Below are 22,329 nucleotides of genomic sequence, written 5' to 3'. Positions count from 1 at the left end.
TTTATGCAGTTGGCTACAGCAAGCAACATCTGTAAACCACAAATATCGTTAGCATGGAGTATTCAATACAAGCATTAACAAATAGCCTGCCATTTCCCAACTGACAGTAGATGCCCCCTTCCCCCATGCTGCAATCTGGGTATTATTCCAGTAGTCATCTAATTTAAAATCACCTGGATGATATGAATTGTCAAATGTAAAACATCAAAGACAAGTAAGGTGGACTAAGACTGGCAGGCTCATGGTACTGAACTGTTTGCAGTTTATTGGTCATTTCAAAAGGCCCTTGTACCGAATGATGGTGGAGCCAGACGTGTTTCTGATGACAGTGAAGCGTTAGGAGTCTGTTATAGTACTACTGAACTAGCCCAGTATTTTTCAACCAAGCAACATAGATATATTAAAATAGATATGTAGAAAGGCACATATTTTGTCAAAATACAATTTTGGCATGCATTGGCTTAAAAAAAAACCTAAGAACAAAAGCAATAAAAAATGGTGGTAAACTTTCCAAGGCTTTCACCTTATAAAGCGCCTGCTCCTCTGAGAGACCAGGACTCACAGTATAAACATTCCTGTTCCTCTTGGAGAGAAAAATAAAGACCATACCACCATTGGTACAGGACACAGGCCTCATAATACATCACTTACACTCATAAATACTTGTTAAATGAGAAACAGCAATAATGCAAAGGCCTGTTTGGTCCAACACAGTAGCAGTCTGCTCAAATACAGTGTAGATCTGGGCTTGTCCTGAGAGAATGTGGGTGGGGTGCGGGGGAACAATTCACTACAGTGGGTCCACTAACAAGCATGTTGGAGCACATAAGAGTGGAAAATAACGTTTGGCACATGGTTGCATCTCTGCAGTGTCCAAGATATACAAGCACTTCTTTAGGTCATGTGGCCAGAGCTGAAACACCTGATTCACGTGCTTCCCTGATCAGTGGTGCCCACTAGTGTTGAGCACTGTCAGAGCAGTTGTTACAAGTTACAGTGACTACCCATGGCTAGTGTACAAAGAAGAGGGGGAAAGAAAAACAATAAATAAGCTGTTACCCTTGTACTGGCTTTTTTCATATAAAGCTACAAGGTAAAGATATCAAGCCCAGCGCACATGAAAAAATTCTTTACATTTTAAATATACAGAACAAAAGCGCCTTACAATTATTCTCCATTCTGCAGCACTTCAAGTATTTAATTTACATTTACATTGAACAAAACTGGACTCAATGAAACTGTAGTCCCAGAATTTTGTGCTAGTTCTGCTCAAAGGGTTGTGGCTTCCAGAATGACGATGGTGATTTGGTCAAGACTTCACTCAACTACACTCAGAGGAATTGGAGTTCTAGCGTTCTCTGCTGGACGTGAACAAAGAGCAGAGGGCTCTAGAACTGTATCTGTACTGGGTCTAGTCTTCACTGGGTTCTGAGGATCTGGAGTAGTAGAATTTCCTGACAGTTGTGCACAAGGAGCTCAAATTTCTCGAACTGTGGGTTAGGCTGGGTCTACACGTTCCTTTAGGCTTTATCGTTATGTGCAGTTTAGTTTGGAAAACAGTAGTTTAGGCAACACAAGGGTGAGAGGCCAGTCCCAGACAAACACACACAAAGATTCTGTGTGCTATGGCCATGCAGAAAGTGAACAGCGTCATTCCAGTTTACTCTGGGCAGAGATGTGCAGAATGGCACAGTGCTGCCACTTAGTGGTTTGGGAGGGTAGCGGCACATATAGAGCTCATCTGGAGAGCTTGCTGATGACACGGATGAGGGCGGCGTTCTCATCTTTCAGACGCTGGTTATCGGCACGCAGGTCAATCAGAACCTTTGCAAAAGGGAGACGGTAAATAGATCAAGAGGAAGACAGTCAAAGGGGAAGGTTTAGGTTGACTGGTGGGACTGACTTAACGAGCAGTGAATTTGTTTATTAACAAATTTAACTGAAAGTAATTATTTGTTACAGTTCTGAAAGCCATGCAGTACTGCACCTTTTTAAGAGCAGCTACCATATAAACACACTCTACCTTGAGCTCATCCTCCAGCTCTGATGCTTTTCTCTCAAGTGCCTTCTTCTCCTGCAGCACACAAAGAGTTGATCAGACAGCAGATGGTCAGCACGGCAGCATGGCAGACAGAGATCAGCTAGCCTTCTCTAAATCTTTCTGCTGGTTCTGTCTCATGCATTCTTCCTGGCATGGCCCTAATAACAACCCATCACTGTAAGGTCGTAATGGTGGCCGTGTCAAAGCTCCAGCCACTAGAATTTCCACATCATGCATTTATGCCTCGTGCAACGAGACACCCGGGAACGCCTTGTCTGACAAAAAGCGGAAGGAAAGGAAAATCATCTCCCCCTGAGCGAAAGTAAGTGCTAGAGCTAGACCCCAGAAAAGAAAAAGAGATAGAAAGTGGCACACAAATGCAAGTTTCTGGTTCTAACAAGTAAAGCGGAAAAAGAAGGAAATCTAGGGTCAGGGCTAGAAACACAGCAAAGAGCAAACCACACTTACAAATCTCTCCAGCTCCAGTAGAGCAGGGCGCTCACAGCCATTCTCCTGACTCTGAGTGCAGACAGACAGACAGACAGATGTTAGATGATTAGATTACTGTATATATGTTAGTCTTTCCTTCAGACTCGCTAAACATGATCTCATTTAAGTTGTTCTAAAAAAACAATCAATGAATCTATTATTTGTAGCATAAAACAGAAAAAGTAGTAGTACATTTGGTCACTGAATTTTAAAACCATGCATGGAAATTAACTGATGGGAAGGAAAATTTGTTCCTAGAGAATGAACAAATGATCAGAAAAACACACTACAGTTAATACCCGCTGGAATTCCTTGAATAATAGTGCATTCTAGCATCATCACTTTAATAAGGCTACACACACACCCTTACCTGTCGGAGTCGTTCCAGCTCCACTTTGCTCTCACTGAGCTGCAGCTGTGTTTCCTGGAGCTTCTCCCTCAAAGCAGTGTTCTCCTTCAACACATCCAAATATAACTAGAGAGAGAGAGAGAGAGAGAGAGAGAGAGAGAGAGAGAGAGAGAGAGAGAGAGAGAGAGAGAGAGTGTGTGTGTGTGAGTGAGTGACAGCAGGTGAGGAGGAGGAAGAGAGGGAGGGAGAGAGAAGTTTACATTTAATCCTCCCCTTCTAGAAGAAACGTAAACAATCTAGCAAAATAGGAAAATTAGGTCCAATTCAGTTGTACCTTCCTAAAATCCAGTGATGATGGCAATCTGGCATCTCCTGCTTGAGGATCCCTATAGAGATGACCGGCAATATCACAGACCAGGACAATTAGTAAAGAGCACTGTTCTGAAAATGAAACTCCAGATTTGACACAGAACTATGAAAATGTGAAAGAGAGAGTGAATAACCTTGAAGTGCCATCTGCTTGTACAGGCTCATTCACATCCAAGTCTTCAGTCTGAGAGGAGAACAAGCAGAGGTCATTTTCTTTCCAACTTCAGGACCAGTGTTCCAGTCCATTTTACTGGAGTTGCCATTGTAAAATGAGCTAATGGACTTTACTAAACGTTTAATTATGGAGATGTTCTTCTAGATGTGCTTTGGGCATGTCGTTCTGAATGGGGTCTCTTTCACCATAATATGTGTATGTGTGTTTATTTGTGTGTGTGTGTGTGTTTTAACTCACCTCGCCTATCGTGCCTTTTCCGGTGGATCGCCTCTCCCTCCTGGCTCTTCTCCGATCCCTCACTCCCAGTTTGCTCTCGCTCTCTGATCCTGACACCTTCCCAGGTTCCTGGTCTGCAGAAGAGCATTCTGGTACTCAAGCCAGACTCAGGTAATAAGGTGATAAGCTCAAGATATGTTCAGGCACTAACGCTGAACTGAGGAAATTACAAAGATGCTTAAGATTTAAACCTGTACTCAAGAATGAACACTTGGGTTAGGGTTATCACGGTTCCCATACATTATTGAAAATAATATTTCAGGACTTTTCAGGAATTTTCCAGGGCACTTTCCATGACCAAGCAAACAAGATTGCATTTATATTTTCATCTTTTAATGTTTCAATAAAAAAAGAAAGAAAAAAGTAAAGGTTTGGTTACCCTGCATGATCAGTACTTAGTAACACCCTCTTTGGCAAGTGGGGGGGAGGATTTGCTCATTCTACCTTGTGAAAGGCATCTAGTTCTGCAAGATTCTTGGGCCATCTTGCCTGAACTGCTTTTTAAGAAGTTTTTTAGGTCTATCCACAGTTTTCCTTCATGGCCTTCAGGCTGTGAAGGCCATGAAGAAATCCGTCAGCTTGCTTGTCTTGAGGTAGTCCACTGTGGATACTGATGTGTGTTTTGGATCATTATCCTAGTAATTAAGTCATTCTCTTCAACTCCCACCTTTTTGGTAAACTGAAGGTGTGGTGTTTTCTTAGAGTTTGTTGGCATTTAAATTAATCCACTCTTCCCTCTACGATTGAAATTATCCACCTCCATACCTCCATTCTTTTCGTGAAATTCTGCACCCATTTTTCTTCAGACTCAACTTTGCTTATTGCAGGCAAAAACTGTGGCCTGTTTTAACCTCAGAAGTGCACATGACTGAAATGCATCAGGCTTGTTTAGGTGCCACTTTGCCAATGTCTGATGTTGAATTTTGTGGCGATAGCCTGGAAAGGTTTTCTTCTGATGAAGGTGCACCACCGCTCCAGTCTGCTGAATCTTCCCGGAAGGTTTGAGAAAGCTTTGAGAAAGCTCAGTTAAATATGGGCTTTGATTCGACATTCTAGCGATCCTGAAAAACATTTCTCTTCAAACATTTTCTCAGTCTTCCAGACCTTAACTTGACCTCCACCATTCCTGTTAACTGTTATTTTTAATTACAACATGGACTGAGGAAATGACTGCCTGAAGACAATCTGCCATCTTTTTCTACCCTTCTCCTGCTTTGTGGGCATCAGTTATTTTAATGTTCAGAGTGCTAGACAGCTGCTTAAGAGAGACCATGGCTGCTGGTTGTTGGGACAAAGTCTAAGGAGGAGTCAGAGTAGAGTAGAGCTTGGGGGGGATGGATGTGAGAGGCAGTATGAAGTGAGGATCATTTTTAGAGCTTTATGTAATGGTTTTGTGTGTGGCATGGTCCATCTTTGGATTGCCATCTTTTCATAAAGGCATGAGAAGAGTGGAAAGACAACAGAGAAACCTCCATCAGTAGACGGCCCTGACGCCCCTCGCTAACATACTCTGATCGCCGTGTTTTACAAAATGCTCAGAAATCAGCCATATGACATATTGATTAATCATCGGCACAAGCATGCAATCTAAGTGGTTTAATAAACCAGCTTTACAATTTTCCAGGACCTCAAAAATGTCCAAATCTTTGTGTTTTAGAATTATTTTTTTTTTGCAATTTTCTCAAATTCCAGGAGTTTCTATGACTGCAAACCTAGCCTCTAAATTTCCAGGTTTTCCAGTATATGTGGGAACCCTGATTATACCCTAAATACGCTAACCAGAGGTATACTTAGAAAGGCTGAAGCTTCTTCACTCAGGATTCAACAGGATTTAAACACTGTGCACTCAAGAATTAGTTTTGGTGGGTTACTAAAGCTACGTTTATAGGACAATGCTGTTCAGGAATGCTGAACACTTTATGGATGTAACTCGATTTCGTGCTGTACATTTTGCAACAATCCACAGCGTGCAACACCAGGGGACGTCTTCACGAGACTCTCAGCTGCGCCAAGATGCTACAGTGTAGTGAAGTTCAGCGTTGTCTCTGCATCCACACAAAGAGAAGCGATGCATGTCCAACAGCGGCTGCGAACTCTGACGCAATTCCGAGCTCCTGCAATCCAGGGCCATGTGGCTTTGTGTCGAAAGGATTGTGAAGGCTTGCAAAACATCAGTTCCCCGGTGTGATTGAGCTGAATCGAGGAGGGGGGGTTTGGGGGGGGGGGGGGGGTTGTGCTGGAAAACATGTGACTGTGCAGCCTGCATTACTTGGTGCATGTTTTCGATGCAAGGCGTGCACGCCTACAGTTTTGGTTGTGAGCACAGAACCGCTTACCTCTCTCAGCTGGCGTTACCGTGACGACAGGGCTCAAGGACTGAAGATTGTGCTGTGGTTCTAAGGTCCTGCTAATGGTTCGCTCTGCCTCTTTGAGGTCAGTCAGGGTCACGCCCTGTCAATCATAATTGCATGATAAAACCATTGAGCTGTAATTTTATACATTATATTACAAAACCAGAGAGTTTTCACCAACTCCTGACAAAAAGCTACTCAGGCATAGTTGTGAGTTTGCAGCTGAAAATAATGCAGGTGAGGTTCCACCAGGTCTGATAATACAAAGCCTGTGTTATGTATTAGTTCATTACAGAATTGTATTAGTTTAACACAGTGTTGCCTTTGTTCCCAGCAAAGTGTTACAGACCTATGCGTGTGTTCTAGAACAGAGCGGAAAAAACTATAAAGTTTGTACCATCAAATAATACAGAATGACCCGTGCATGTAGCATAATATAGTACAGGTGTGCGCTCACCTGAGTGGAGCGGCGTGACTGGCGCAGGAGACGTGAGCGAGCTTTTCTCTGAGACTCTGACTCCTCATCTCGCAGTGGAGCCTGGAACCTGGGGTGGGGTGAAGGGAGAGAGAGGGTAGGGGAGAGAGAGGAGAGAGAGAGAGAGGGTGGAGGGCGGGGGGGCATGAAATGGCATAGGGGCTATGATTCTCTATGGCACACCCTGACGGTCATCCCCAACCAGCACAACAGTCATTAAACAATAAAAATCCTACACTTGCTATTACGAGAGTCTAAAAGGTATGACAGAGCTCAAGAGGTCTAACAGTAAACTCAGTTCTCAGTTTAGGTATAGAAGCCACGACATCTTGCTACACTATATCAGATGCAGTCATTTTGTGGTAGTTCAGCTAGTCACACCGGCAAGCTGCTGAGCTGTAGGGGGCACTCTTACTTCCTGCCGTCAGCAGAAGTACCACCAGGGCTTTCAGCACCCGAGTCGCTCCTCTGCACGGTGGGTGGGACGCGGGCAGTGCGACTCTCTCGCTCCTGCTCCCTCTCCGCTGCTTCGCGCTCATCAGGGGTCTGTGTGTGGGAAGGAGATCAGAAAGTCTTCATAAGGGCATGGAGGTTGGAAAATGTCAAAACTCAAAACTAAAGCTGAGAAACCATACTAAATACACACACACACACACACACACACACACACACACACACACACACACACACACGTCTATGTATGTATACATGCATGCACACACACACACACACACACACAAACACATTTTCATATGTCATGCATTGTGTTGTTATTCGAACGTGACATCTGACCTTTTCAGGGGGGATTACTGTAGAGGTAGTGACACTCTCCGTATCTGGACTCGACATTGTGGAGCTCTCTGCAGCAGAGACCGGGGGGGGGGGGGAGGTGGGGGGGAGTAATCAGACCCTGAACGCACAACTATCTACATCAGAAACTGAACAGAAAATGTCAGATATCGAACACGTGAAATCAGACCTTGAACACACCGATAACAGACACCGAATGTACACCATCCCAGACACGGCATGCACTACGTTAAAAAGAGACGCTACATCACAGATACTTGAACGCTAATCATAAAACACATAATAAATTATAATAAACTAAGACAAAGGATCTTGGCATAATAAGCGTTTATGCCCCCTTCATGCTTGTGCACCAGCTAAGTGGAACTGAGGAGCTGCTGGTGAGATGGGGGCGAGAGAGCTTTACCCGGACTGCTCTCTCTCTCTTCGTTGAGCTCCAGCCCTCCAGAGACGCCGCGCTCTTTGGACTGATCCTGTACACTCATCTTCTCACGGCTGCTCATCCTACACACAGAGCTCCTGCGAGAGACAGAGAGAGAGAGTGTATAATAAAAAATAAAAATAAAAACTGTAGCATACAACTGCATTCTGAAGTCATGCTAAAACAGGCTAGCACAGTCTGAGGCCATTTTCTAACCTGCGTTTTTTATTTGCAGCGTTGCCGTTGCTGGATGCTTGTGCGTTCTGTTTATCGTTTGTTGCCTGTTCTGTTCGCCACTGTAAACAACACAAACAGCAGGCAGCATACTAACTGCTCACACAAAGCGTCACTAACTGTATTTGCATATAATGAAAGACCAACAGGACTTCTTTGCTTAGAATAGAAATGTTTGCTACTTCTTTAATATTAACAGGCAGATTAATAAAGATACTAACTGGAAGAGTATGTGTGTGTCTAGACTCACATTGGCTTGCCTCTTAGACAGCTCCTCCAACAAGGGCTTCACACTTTCGTCAGCCACATCAAATGGAGTCTGACCCTAAAACAAACACACACACACACACACACACACACACACACACACACACACGCAATACTTAATGCCACATTTAATGTAAAACTACAAGCATGCACATGTCTCTGAGCACAAATAGCATCACTTTCAAGACAGCCCTTTCTGACTGCATACTGAGACATCAATTGACTGTATAGCTGTACAACATGACCAGTGTCACAGGGGGACAATACATGATGGACAGTCGATGGAGGTGATCCTGCAGTATCACTCCTGATAACTGTCAGTAGTCAGTGTTGGGGCTTTTGGTATGAGGGCTCTGAATTGGTCCAAGCTTTTGACTTCAGTCTCTCAAAGCAGTAGTCTGTGTGTGTGTGTGTGTGTGTGTGTGTGTGTGTGTGTGTGTGTGTGTGTGTGTGTGTAACAAGACTTTTAGAGGATTAGTGATGATATGGAATCAGTTGTTCTTGTCTGAGTCATTCTGTTCATGCCAATATAAAACAATTAGACACCTTCCCTAGAGCAACACTCTTCTTTTAGGTACTTTGATTAATACAACTGAAGGACACCACTGCCACCTGACCACGTGATGATCACATGATTAAGTAATCACGTGAATATTGTCCATTCTTGCTCTTGCGTGCATGTGTGCGCGCACACACAAATCTCACCATAAATTTACTGCACACTAGTTACTGTGCGCAAGCACGCACACACTCACACACCTCTGTCCCAGTTCTCACTCATGTGGTTGCTGTTCACAAAGCCAAGCTCTGTGTGTGTGTGTGTGTGTGTGTGTGTGTAGGTGCACTGTGTCTAGCTAAAGTGTGCTGAGCACAGAATGGCACCCACACACATCCTTTCTGGTGCCGGTACCTTGCACAGGTTGCTGTGTTAAAGCCACTCAACCCACATCAGCAGAGCTCACATCGACTACCTGGCAGACAATTCCACTGTGTGATATTACATTATTATTGTGCTAGGTTGCAAAAACAGAGCCGTCACTCCTCCTTTTCTCTCTCTCTCACTTTCGCTCTTTTTCTACACCTCCCTTAACTGTCAGAATGCCTCCTTTTAGTCTCTCTCTGTCTCTCTCTCTCTCTGTCTCCCTCCTTCCCCACCTGCCCGTTGCTGTGAGCCTTCATGTCCCCACCCTCCTCACCCCATTGCTGTGGGCCTCCATGTCACAGAGCTGCTCGGCAAGCAGAGAGCAGGCCTCATTCTGGCACCAGTGCGCGGCGGCATGGAGCGGAGTCCAGCCGTCCCAGTCCTTAGCAGACACATCCAGCCCACACTGACACAGCAACCTGAGGCACACACAGAAGGGGACGGGGGGAGAGAGAGAGAGAGAGAAAAAACAAAACAAAAAACAAAGTAAAAAAGAGAAGGGAGAGTTGTGAAAGCAGGAGAAAGAAAAAAAAAGGCACATTTCCAAGTGAAAAAACTTTAAAGAAATTAATTTAATCATCGTTACTGTGTTAGGAGCACATAATACATTCTGGTATAGTTTTATGCATTATGGAGTAAGCTGTCCATTACATAATGGAGCATTTTAGAGAGCTCTGTGTGTGAGCAGCCTATAACAGATAAGCATGAATTGGGTGAAGGGGCAGCAGTTATGCCATCCCTGTACAATGATCCCAGATCAAGTCAATTCCCTTGCTCATGAGCTGCGCTCGCAGTGCAGTGGGGTGTGGTGGAAAACTGATCTTGGGTCAGCAAGAGTAGCAGAAGAACTGCTGGAGGAACGGGGACATTTCCACAGGAAGTCTCTCACCGGAGACAGGAAATAAACAGCAGCTATTCTTAGAGAGATCAGAGAGCTGTCCAATCACATGGCAGGCCAAGCCATTTCAAGAACACCCCACCCAAGCTGTAGATCTAACAGAATAATGGCTGCTGACTAAGCCAGACAGTATTCATTTTATTATCTTAGGACCATAGTTGCACATCACATGTTTATCAGTGATTACTGGGTGCTATCAACATTCAGACCACTCTGAAGTCGTCTAGATGTGGGTTTTGTTGGGGTCCTAATGAATGTTGGGATTTACTCAGGAATAATTTATTTTACTTTGAATAATGAGGATTAACTCAGGCTAATGAGGTTTAATCAGGTAACATGACTTCATACGTCACTGCTGAGTCTTAACATATTTCCTGGCATGTAGCAACAGTGAGATATCCATATATGAGATGATATCTGCTGAATAGTCTTTTGTCCACATCACACCCGCCACACTTAGAATGCAAATGATGAAGGAACGACAAGGAAGCAACGACCCTTGACCCAGTGGAAGCGTCTTAGCAGTTTGTTAGTTTGTTTTCATTTTTTGCCGCACTCACTTGATGGCCTCCAGGTAGCCCTTGGCAGCAGCAACGTGGAGGGGTGTGGCCCCAGTTCTGGGGTGGCGTAGATCAGTGGGTGGGCCGTCCGCGAGCCAACCACGAGCATCACGCATAATCAGCTCCTCCTCCAACCGCTTAGCCACCTCCAGGTCCACACCTGGATGTTTCACATAGCGAATTAATGATTAACTGACAGTAAGCCAGTCGCTCATCTTTCAGCACTGTAACAATCCAAGAAAATTAGAATGTGCTCTTAATTGCTTTGTCGTGTATTGCGGTATTAATAACTAGGATTTTTTCCTCTACTTTAGCTTGATGAAAGTGTTTAAGTCAAGTTAGGTGGTGCAAATAACTTAAGCACTAAAAGTCAGCTACAGCTTTTCTTTACCATAATGAACACTCAATTTTTATAATAGATTAATACCTGCTGTCACTCACTCACTCACTCACTCACACACACTCTCTCTCTCACTCACTCTCACTCTCAGACTTACCCTGTTTTAGGGTATAGACATGCAGGACTGCTTCCATGGCTTCGTCTTCCGCGATGTCTACTGGTACATCACCGTCACAGTTCACTGCACTCAGGGATGCACCCTGCTCTAGTAAGTATCTAAACATACATGCATGCACACAAAATGGGCCTCACGCAAGAACCACTTGCACAAACAGATTTGTTATTAAATCTCTCATATCAGCAAGGACTTGTCACATTCACCAGTTTTCTCATATTTACAATTGAGGTGTGGTCCAGACCTGATGTACAACTCATCCATAGCTATTCCCCAGAGACAACAACCCTGTATGGACTGCACTGAATCTATTTCATTATCTTGAACAAGAATGAAGATGTAAATTAAACTTGATGTACACTATGTTGTAATTATTCTTGACAGTGTAGTATTTGACTGTTTACTCTGCTATTCCCCCATTAGTCTTCAGTTAAAAATGACTGTCATTATTTAACACTTTGTGATGTTTATACTCACTGACTAGGGAACATGAGAGTGTACCATCACCCTTCATGAGACTTACTCTCTAGTCCAGCATCCCCCTTGTTTTGGCTAGATGTGTGTTTTTTTTAATCTAAATTTCATATGAAACAATATCTTCTGTATTTCTGTGATGGAAAGGAGATAATTTTGATAAAGCCAAGAAATGGGAAATGTTAATGTTATTATAGTGATATGCAAATTTTATTATAGTGACATGCTGTTAGAATATGTTGTTATAGTAATGTTTTTCCAGTTGCTGATCTCTGAAAGCAGCCTTTTACCTTTAGATTGAAGTTGTATAAATGAGGAGTCAACAAAGGCATTTTTGGACTATCAAATATGTTAATTCACGATTATCATGACTTTAAAGAAAAGTACAAGCCAAATGTGTTACACAGTGTTTAACAGGGAAACTGGTTGACCAAAATATCAAGGCAAATTGACTAATTTCCCATTTCGCTGACTGAGAGAAACTGCATGCCACCATCGTGCTCCTTGGTGGAACCATCTCTGGTTAACCCTACTTTTAAATTCCATGAATTTCCAATTGAAACTTCAACCTACTTCCTTTGTGCTTACTCTTAACATGTTAGGCCTACACACACACAAAACTAATGTATACTCTTGACAAGAGTATGCAAAGTCCCAGCCCTTTAGGTCATCCTCTGTATTACATGTCAACATTCTGAAAACAAAGTGTGTACTACATGAAGTGCATACTCAGCAATCTCCAGGTTTCCACAGGATGCTGCCACGTGCAGCGGGGTCCAGCCCTCACTGTCCACCTGGTTCACGTTAGCACCCTGAGACAGGAGGAAGGCCACCACCTCCAAACTGCCATCGATACACGCCTAGTGGAAACCAGTCCTGTGTTAGCGGCCACGTCCCAATTAACATGCCCGGTTAACACACAAAGGCCCAGTCTATGGAGCATGCTCCTAAATTGCTCACGTTAGTTTACACTAGTTTTTTCCCCCCCCATGCACACCAGATTAGGATTACTCCCTTCCTTTCCATTTTGAACTCACACATGAGAGAGGAGAGTTCGAGCCAATGTCTCTACATACAGTAATATACAGTGCCATACACGGAACAACATGCACTGTGCGTGGATCGCACGTACTTAGCTTGACATTTCAAACATCTGAGCGCAGCTATCCATGAGGCACCTGGAATGTTCTAAAAAGGTTTTGCCTCCACAAATTCCTTCCTTATGGTTTGCAAAAACAAGCCACAAGCAATGATGTGATTACGCGGGTGAAGATTAAGAACCGTATTCATACACGGCATACACAGCAACCATAAGTGATAGGATATTACAATTTATGCATCACTTAAAGGAAACTCATTAAATACATTATAAGATGAAATATCAGAAGAAAAATAGCTTGCCTTAACTTGTTGTTGGAACAGAACACACATAGCAACTTTGGTGGTAATTTTAATTAATAAAGCTTTGATAATAGCAATGAAATTAATCAACACGAAAAATCCCAACAAAGACATGAACCACGCTTTAATCCCAGAAACACTTACCCCAGTCAAATTACCAAACCATGAGAAACATCTGTTAAGTAGTATTACTTTATCACTAACCTTATTAATTTGCTGAGCAATTTAAGATAGGTTACCTGAATAATCAGGAATTCTAGTGCATGGCCACTCCAGAAGGCCCAAGAGATAATTAAAGGAAGCACAATTTTGTAACTGCCGTCATACCTACAGCTGCTATTTGACCTGCAACTTACAGAAACCATAAAGTAGTGCTATTAGCTAAGATAGAAACCACAGAGGCCAAACCATGAATTTGATCCAAGGCTGACATTACACTATAAATAGAAATAACAGCCTTAGAGAATCAGCTCCAAAAGGTCTATTGCATGACTGGTTCATCTGCTCTTTTTGCCTGAAAAGTATTATCTTGCTGATAAGATTCTGGTAAAGCACCATCACAGCAGGTATTAAGCAGCCTAATCTACAATGCTCTGTCCAATTACAGGGAAGATTATCATAAACATGTTTTGCTAGATGCAGTTGTTCATGGATTGAACAGACCTTTAACAAACAGTAATCGTACTGCTAGTATTTAAAGCACAAAGAACCGAAAAACTAAACCCTACAAACACAGTGACAAAGAATCAATACTCTACATAACAGTATAAAACTCTAATTATATGACAGTTGTAACATCATTTAAAGTTATGCTATTCAGGGTTTTTTTTTGTTTGTTTTAGTTTTTGTTTTTTTTTTTTGTTTTTTTTTTACACAGAGTGCTCGAGCGCTTTGAAAGCCAGAAGCCAATTAGTCATGTTGATAAGTTTCGCACCTGGTGCAAAGCAGTGATTCCGTCAGCGTTGGAACTGTTGACCAGATTCTCAGTCAAAGTCTCGTCTTTGCTATTTTTCGCCCACGTCTCGTTCAGCATCTCCTTGGCCTCCTCGGTGTCGCCACTGGCACACACAGCCAAGAATTCTGCCGTTCTCTCGAATCGAACTCTGACATGCAAATGGAAAAGATTAGCTCTATTAGACTATCCCAAATCCTCTTTTCTTTCTGGTGTATTACACTGTAATGACTGTAGATCTGGGATACACCAAATTTGAAATATTGTATTGCCAATAAAACATTACTGATACTCTGGGAGTCCCCTCTAAATTCTTCAGTTTTGAACAGACGCACTTCTAAAACAGTGTACACATAAAATGTGTATAATTAAAACCAAGGTCGGGATGTGCAAAGCTAATGTCAACGTTAAATTTATGGGATATTAACTTTAATGCATACTAGCCTAACTCTTTACTAAGTCTAATTCTCAGTCATGGACTGAGTGATTTTACACTAAACTGCTGCTATACAATAAAACAAAACGAAACCATTTGGAGTGGTGTGTCGTTCATCATCTTCCTGGCTGCTGGATCATATATTCAGAGCTTGTCTTAGCTTGTCTTGAACATTTCCGAGTAGCAGAGCCCCCACCCCCCACCCCTTCCTTCAGTATTTTGAACATTTCAAATGCAGCGTCGTGCCTAACTGCTGTAATTCCAAAATTCCAGTTTGTGATTTCAATCATTTGAAAGTAGACAACGAAGAAAAGGGTTATCATTCAAATGGATACTTGTTGGGTCTTTGTAACAAAATATGTGGTTTGAAAAAAAATCGACGTTTTAAAATAATATATGAAATTTGTTTCAAAATTTCAGATTCTAAATTAAGCGGCTAACATGTCAAATATAATCAACTAGCTATTTACTCATATACTGGACCTACTGAATTCAGTAAAAAGGGAAGACACCTTATGAGGCAGTGAAACGTTACGCTGGGCAGCCAACTAACGTCCAAGAAAACCAGAGAAGCAAAAATTAAACCAGAAAAGCAAATGAAATCTCTCCAGGAGTCATCTTGGTTAGCTGGCTAGCTAACTACCTGACTGACTAGGAGCTAGCTAGGCAGATAGGTTAGCTTGCTAGTTAGCCCATTTGCTGGGAATAATTACAAAGAGTCGTAGCGTACGCAGTAATACAGCTAAAACATGTTTGTGCCGCTGACATACATAACATCAACGTTTGTTTTTAAGCGAGCCACCTTCTCTTAAGCGGCTGCCGGACCGGTCCGCAGTCCCGAGCTTCGCCATCCCCGTCACCCCGCCAGCGTCTCCTCGGCACCGCAGGCTCCTTGTCCGTGCAAGATCCGTACCACCGTTTTAACTGCTCTCGACGCTGGGATTTCGCTGCGTCGCCCATTCTCCTACGAAAGATTTCTTATTTATTTAAAAAAATCTTCACTCGGACACACCCTCCATGTGAGATGTTTACACTGAGCAAGCCAGCTAGCGGTGCTAGCCCGCCAGCTAACTGGGCAGCTAGCGAGCTAGCCTCGCTACTTCCTTACTTAAATGCTTCGGAGGAAGTTAGTTATCGAGCGTTAAAAAACAGAATAAAGCTCGGAGGTTTCAATCTAAAGCCTACAATAAAAAAAAAAACATTCTCTCTACTTAGCGACGAAATGCCACTCTGAGGCCGAAGGAAATAAAGAAGTTTGAGAAAACGCGACTGTCACAACAACATAATGCCGCTTGTCAAATCTGGGAGGATCAGCGCTCGCGCCATCGCTAGGGGGCGCTTTAGAGCCACTGGCGTGACACACGCACTTCCGGAGGGGGTGACGACCGTTGAGGGAGCTCGCGGTGTATCTTAGCGGCTAAAGTCGGTCTGAGCGCAGTGTTTGTCGTCCTTTTGAAAAACGCCGAAATGTCTGAGGACAGGTCTGAGAGAGCGGACGGCAAGATTGTGAAGATGGAGATCGATTATAGCGCCACTGTGGATCAGCGGCTCCCCGAGTGCGAGAAAATGGCGAAAGTGAGTTGACTGAAACGATGCGTGCGGCTGAGTCATGATGGAGCACGGGGGCTGGAATGGCTAAGCTAGGCTGGCTAACGCTAGCTCTGGTTATTTTGTCAGTAACATTCCAGATACTCTTCGTAGTAAAACCTTCTCTGTGATTTCGGGTTGATGGATTTAGACGTTTTAAGCCAGTGGTGTTTACTTCATCCGGCTAGGTAGCTAAGCACGTTAAAAACACATCCCATACAGCCTTGACCAGTGTGGTGTAACATGATTTAGCATCTGTTGTAAACTGTGATGTCGTGTCTGATCAAACCAGCAAAAGCTCAGAGCCGTTACGTTAATTACAAGACCTGTAGTCACTTTATTTGATTTTTTTCCTGTCCGACTATTTGCACATCGCGATACACGAACACAGTTCATATTAGTTTTTTCTCCTTCTTTTCTTTATACAGGAAGGGAAGCTTCAGGAAGCCGTTGAAAGCCTGCTGTCTTTGGAAAAACAAACAAGGACGGTTAGTCATCCTATTTTTAAGTTTCCATATGTAAATATAAAAATATAATGGTAAAGTGCTGTACTTAGCCCTGGGTTTATGTCCATCCCCCCTTATAAACAGGCGTCAGATATGGTGTCCACATCCAGGATCTTGGTGGCCATCGTGCAGATGTGCTATGAGGCTAAAGACTGGGACGCCCTCAATGAGAACATCATGCTGTTATCCAAGAGAAGGAGTCAGCTGAAACAAGTAAGATTGTCAAACACACAGATCATGCGCACATATTCAGAACTGCAGACATTTCCAGTCTTGGCTATTTGTTTCCCAATAAAAGTACAAAATATAGATGACAGAAAAACCTCTCAAGAACATGGGGAGTCTTGTGAAAGTTGCTCTTCATCTGTGATTTACATATGTCACAGTATGGTTTATTTGGATTATCAGGATTTATAGGAAAGTAACTGCGTTGTTGTACCTGTGCAAGCTTATAAAGCACACTCTTTGTTGTAAGTGTACCTCAGTATGTTTTGAATATCTTAAAGTATATTGTGTGTATCAGGTATGAAATGTGAAACTGATCAGTCTAATTGGGTTATTCCAGGCTGTTGCCAAGATGGTGCAGGAATGTTACAAATATGTGGACGAAGTTAGTGATCTGACTTTAAAACTGAGGCTCATCGACACACTCAGAACGGTCACTGCTGGAAAGGTATGTTTTGGTTATTTCCTGCTGATAGTTTTTGCAAAGACATCATAGTATGAACATGTTAAAAATTTGATAGAATTTTAAGTCTCTCTGCCTTCCTTAGTGATTTTTTTTTTATTTTTTAGAAAACTAATTTTGGTTATGTGCTGTTGATCTCTTTTCCCATCGTCAGACTAATTTTTTATGCCTCTCTGTAAACATGTAGATCTATGTGGAGATTGAGCGTGCCAGACTCACAAAGACGCTGGCCAGCATTAAAGAGCAGAGTGGGGAGGTGAAGGAGGCAGCTTCCATTCTCCAGGAGCTTCAGGTGAGCCTGGGTCCTTTTTTCATGGTAATCAATATTAGATGAATATGGTAGGTGAACACAGTAGTAGTATCCATGAGGATGCAAAATATTTCCACATCTAAACCCTGAGCTCAGATCAGAGTTCTGTGGTAGACTCCACAAGTAGCTGGGTGCCTTTTGAGGTAACAAAGTATCGAGTGACCTAGGTAAAGATGGGTTCTCTCTGTCTGTAGGTGGAGACTTATGGTTCCATGGAGAAGAAGGAGAAGGTGGAGTTCATTCTGGAGCAGATGAGGTTGTGCATAGCTGTCAAAGACTACATTCGCACACAGATCATCAGCAAGAAGATCAACACCAAGTTCTTCCAGGAAGAGGGTACTGAGGTGAGACCTGAGTTTAGACTTGCATGAATAATTCAGAAGACCTGGGGCTGAAATCTTAAGAACCATCACAACCCAGAATCCCTGTGAGACAGCATTATATTAAACAGTCTAATGGCCAAGACGGTATTAATTTGTATTAAATTTAAAGTTAAGCTGTAATTGTGGCCCAGTGGTTAAGGTGCTTGACTAATAGAAGACAGCAATCAGAAGGTTTCTGGTTCAAACCCCACCACTACCAAGTTGCCACTGTTGGGCCCCTGAACAAGGCCCATAACCCTCAGTTGCTCAAGTTGTGTTCAGTTATAATTGTAAGTTGCTTTGGATCAGCTAAATGCCGTAAGATATTGGTAACCTACATTTTTGGCCTTTACTTCCTTTCCAACATTTTATTAATCTCGACTGGTTTTCTCTGTATTGGTCTTAGGAGTCTAAGCTGAAGTACTACAACCTAATGATTCAAGTTGATCAACACGAAGGCTCTTACCTCTCTATATGCAAACACTACCGGGCCATTTATGACACTCCCTGCATCCTGGAGGACAGCTCCAAATGGCAGCAGGTACTGCGTTCAAGATGTGATGAGAAGTGGTTGCCACTGAATACTGTTTTTTGGTAAATCATTGGCATTCTCGTTGCAAGATTTATTTTGGACAGTCCTTTCATTCCGTGATTTGTCATGTACGAAATTAGACAGTTGAAACATCTCATCTTCCTGCACAATTATTGTGGACTGGCTTTGGTGGAAGGCTTACTTCAGAATGAACTTTGTTTCTTTCCAGGCTCTTTTGCAGGTTTTGGATATGAAGCTGGATTTATATTCTTTTTAAATCTGTTCTCATTTTTGTGGTGTTCCCTGCCCCAGGCCTTGAAGAGTGTTGTTCTGTATGTTGTTCTATCACCATATGACAACGAACAATCTGATCTGGTTCATCGAATCAGCGCAGACAAGAAACTGGAAGAAATTCCCAAATACAAGTAAGTGAGGAAGAAGCTCCATCTTCTGTGGTGGTATTTGTAAATAAACCATCAGTTTGTGTGAGAGAGCACGTTACTGTCAGCTCAAACTTCTCACACCACTATTGAGCCTATTTCCATTGGGGTCAGATGTTTAAACTGCAAATGGTTAATCATCCCAGCCTGCGTGTTTTTTTTTGTTTTGTTTTTTTGTTTTTTGTTTCATTTCTCAACACTTCTAAAATGGTCATAATTCTCTATAAAGCACAATCATGTGGTTTATGAATTAAACAAACGTGACCAAAAGTGTAGTATAATGGTCAGAAGTTTTATTGGTCAGAGTTGAGTCAGTTTATCATTTAGTTATCAATCAAGTGCAGTGATTCAAGACGAGCTGTACTTAAGGAACAAAGAATGCAAGATAAGGTTCGGGTGAGACCAGCACATTCAGGTAGGTGGGAACAGGTGTGTTTTTGGCTTTTTACCCCAGCATTAGGGGTTCTAAATCTGAAGCAGGCACCTACATGAAGCCAGTGATGTGAGCGAACTTTGAAAGACTGAGTGCGAATCATGTCTTGATCAGACATGGGTGCAGGATCATGGTTATTTAAATATTCCACAAATAGATTGGTCTTCAGTCTGCATTTGAAGACTGCAAGTGACTCTGCTGTCCGGACAGCCAGAGGAAGTTATGCTTTTCTTTTTTTGGAATGTCTTTCCATAATCTGCGATTATGTTCTCACCATACTGTGGCATTCAGTGAATTTTTGTGTTCACTTTAACCAGTGCTGTGTTTGTATAAACAAGGTGGGTGGGTGTGGGTATACACATGCGTCTACCTTCCACATGTTCTGGTTGCTCTGCCTCTGGTACTAAGTCTATATGAGGGCAACAAGTGCTCAGTTTCACCAACTCACCTGCTCTTCAGCTTTGACTCTGCTCAGCTGCTGATGTTTATTTTTCTCCATGAATGCCTCCCTCAGAAGATCCTCTAACTTCAACAGTGGCATCGCACACAGGCCAGTCAGTTTCAGTCTTAGAAATGATAACTATTATAAATTATGCATAAACCTTAAAACTTTGAAAGATTGAATATAGTTTCAAGGCCCTAGTGCTATTTCCTGTGAGATCTGTCAAGTCTTGAGATTGCAAGAGACTGGAAAGCAAGTTTCTGCTATTTCCTGAAAATGGAATAGCAGAGTGTTCCTTATGATTTGCAGATGAAATATGCATGTCAGGGTCACATTAGCGTAATCAGAGAATGGTAGCTTGTTTTCCAGGACCATACCCAGGTTTTGTGCATTTTCAGATTGGCAAGATCATGCATTTTTCAAAGGAGATGATTAAATCATAGTGTGAGCAGGTATCACCAGGAATATGTAACCACTGTTCACTGGGGTTCTTGGGGTGATGGACTGTGATCCATGATATGTTGGTTAGGCATGCTGAGATCTCTATCAATATGTTGGTGATAATGGGAAGAAAGAAGAGGATGAGTTGATTGTTGTCACCATAGCAGTGCTAGGTGAAGCCATGTAAGAATACTATTTCTTCGTCAACTGATTTTGAAATTTTATATATATATATGCGCGCGCACCCCTCTAGGTAGGATGCAAACCATTGTGGGTTTTTTTTGTTTGTTTGTTTGTTTGTTTTTTCCCTCACTTCCTTTCCTCCAGGGATCTCCTGAAGCAGTTCACCACCATGGAGCTCATGCGCTGGTCCTCCCTGGTGGAGGACTATGGGAAGGAACTGCGCGAGGGCTCAGCGGAGAATCCCGCCACAGACGTCTTCACTTACTCGGAGGAGGGAGAGAAGAGATGGATGGACCTGAAAAATAGAGTGGTGGAGCATGTGAGTCTTTCATTGTGCTTCTGCTGACATGCAGTGCACTTCTCAGTTCCACTGAGACAATATAAACATTTTTAAACTGCTTTAAAATTGCCTCTGCAGATACACAGACCCGCAGTCTTCCCTTTGAGTTTCCATTAACCGCTCACATGCTGCATTCCCTCCACTGTAGAACATAAGAATTATGGCCAAATATTATACAAGAATCACAATGAAGAGAATGGCTGGACTTCTCGACCTATCCATTGATGTGAGTACTTGTCTACATGATGACCTGCTTGGATCCCATTTAACTCTGTGCTTATTTATCTCTGTTTTTACTGTTTGCCTCAGTTATGTACATGGATGACTTTAATGTAATATGTGTTTGGTTTTGCCATGGTGGTTTGCACTCTTACAGTGACCTAAAAGGTTGTTAACACAACTTTGGTCAGAGGTATAGAAGTCCACATTAAAATAGTCATGATTCCGGATCACCCAGACCTTTTGACCATGTGAATAACATAAAAATAAGTGTTGATGTGGAGTGAACATCATCGTCATCATCCTTTCACTTCTGTGTGCCCCTTAGGAGTCTGAGGAGTTCCTGTCTAACCTGGTGGTGAACAAGACCATATACGCCAAAGTGGACCGGCTTGCTGGTATCATCAACTTCCAGAGGCCCAAAGACCCCAATGATCTGCTGAATGACTGGTCACACAAACTGAACTCTCTCATGTCGCTTGTGAACAAAACTACCCACCTCATCGCAAAAGAGGAGATGATCCACAATCTGCAGTAGTCATGGCAATCCATCCTCGAGCTCAGGATTTCACTGGCTGACTTAGATACTTTTTTTTGTCTTCACCTTCAAACCTCTTTGTATAGGGGTGGAAATAAATAAATAACCATGTCCTTATTTTGTAGATACCCCAACAGTTTGCAAGATTGGAATCATTTTGGGGTTAAAGTGTTTTTGTTGGAAAATGCATCTGGGCTCTAGGTTTCGTTTACAGATTTTATGTACTGTAACTGAAATCAGCACTGTTTGTCAGGTACTAACATTCTGGACTGGACGTTCATCGAAGGGTCAGAGCGTAGGTTAGGATCTGTATGCGCAGCAGATCTGATTTTGGAGCAGTGCTTGTTTATTTGAATACTTCAGTGATGCATTAATCCTGCTTGCTCTAAATGTTGGGTTTCTGGATGCAGACATTGCATGGCCCTGGACTCCATGAAACCTGTTAATTGGTTAAATTTCACTGGCAGTGTGTTGTCTATAGGCAATTCATTTTAAATTTGACCTCATACTCGTAGAGGTTCATGGCTATGATGCATAAATATTATTCTCTTCAGTAAATGGTTAAAAAATCGGTTGCATTTTTTTCCTCCTCATGCCTGCTAAGAATTTTTTGAGTCCTTTGCGATATACACATTAAACCTTTCTTTTGAATATACCAGTGTTTTTATTCTTCTTACTGCTGATTGTTTTGTTATGATGTAAATTCTACGTTTTGTAGTAATCCTATTGGGAAATTTTGTTTTCAATTAATAAAAATAGCTTTTATTTATGTGTATTTGTTGCAATGCAAGGCCTAACAAGTTACTTGTATCCCATTTGCCATTGTGATACATGATCTGATGGTCAGCGTAAATGGGGATCAGCAGACTGCAGAAATGTTTTGATTTTTTTTG

General features: G+C 42.5%; 2 protein-coding genes across 3 annotated transcripts; one reads left to right on the top strand and one right to left on the bottom strand.

Annotated features, from left to right (window-relative positions):
* Nucleotides 1–239: 239 nt before the first annotated feature.
* ppp1r12c (protein phosphatase 1, regulatory subunit 12C) lies at nucleotides 240–15,715 on the bottom strand. Its single transcript, XM_035526079.2, has 20 exons — nucleotides 15,218–15,715; nucleotides 13,962–14,130; nucleotides 12,356–12,486; nucleotides 11,135–11,253; nucleotides 10,638–10,797; nucleotides 9,454–9,598; nucleotides 8,241–8,315; nucleotides 7,973–8,052; nucleotides 7,742–7,854; nucleotides 7,318–7,385; nucleotides 6,941–7,071; nucleotides 6,508–6,595; nucleotides 6,036–6,150; nucleotides 3,661–3,773; nucleotides 3,383–3,432; nucleotides 3,214–3,265; nucleotides 2,901–3,005; nucleotides 2,510–2,560; nucleotides 2,024–2,074; nucleotides 240–1,824 (listed from the first exon to the last, which is right to left on the bottom strand). The coding sequence occupies exons 1-20, from the start codon at nucleotides 15,373–15,375 to the stop codon at nucleotides 1,738–1,740; spliced, it is 2,061 nt and encodes a 686-aa protein (XP_035381972.2). The 5' UTR covers nucleotides 15,376–15,715; the 3' UTR covers nucleotides 240–1,737.
* A 53-nt stretch (nucleotides 15,716–15,768) lies between these two features.
* On the top strand, nucleotides 15,769–22,091 carry psmd12 (proteasome 26S subunit, non-ATPase 12). 2 transcript variants are annotated; one of them, XM_027031141.3, is made up of 11 exons: nucleotides 15,770–15,990; nucleotides 16,431–16,490; nucleotides 16,593–16,721; nucleotides 17,074–17,181; nucleotides 17,384–17,488; nucleotides 17,701–17,850; nucleotides 18,275–18,409; nucleotides 18,713–18,825; nucleotides 20,484–20,658; nucleotides 20,828–20,905; nucleotides 21,227–22,091. In XM_027031141.3, exons 1-11 carry the CDS (start codon nucleotides 15,883–15,885, stop codon nucleotides 21,434–21,436), a joined length of 1,371 nt encoding a protein of 456 aa, XP_026886942.1. In that variant the 5' UTR covers nucleotides 15,770–15,882; the 3' UTR covers nucleotides 21,437–22,091. The 2 variants fall into 2 exon arrangements, with proteins under 2 accessions (XP_081566723.1, XP_026886942.1); XM_081710597.1 differs by lacking the exon at nucleotides 21,227–22,091 and having other exon boundaries at nucleotides 15,769–15,990; nucleotides 20,758–20,881.
* The last annotated feature ends 238 nt before the right edge of the window (nucleotides 22,092–22,329 follow it).

Source organism: Electrophorus electricus, chromosome 3, assembly GCF_041902795.1.
Source record: "Electrophorus electricus isolate QZ-2024a chromosome 3, ASM4190279v1, whole genome shotgun sequence".
Classification (NCBI taxonomy): domain Eukaryota; kingdom Metazoa; phylum Chordata; class Actinopteri; order Gymnotiformes; family Gymnotidae; genus Electrophorus; species Electrophorus electricus.
The sequence above is the reverse complement of the archived record's forward strand: the minus strand, read 5'-3'. Positions and strand labels throughout refer to the sequence as shown.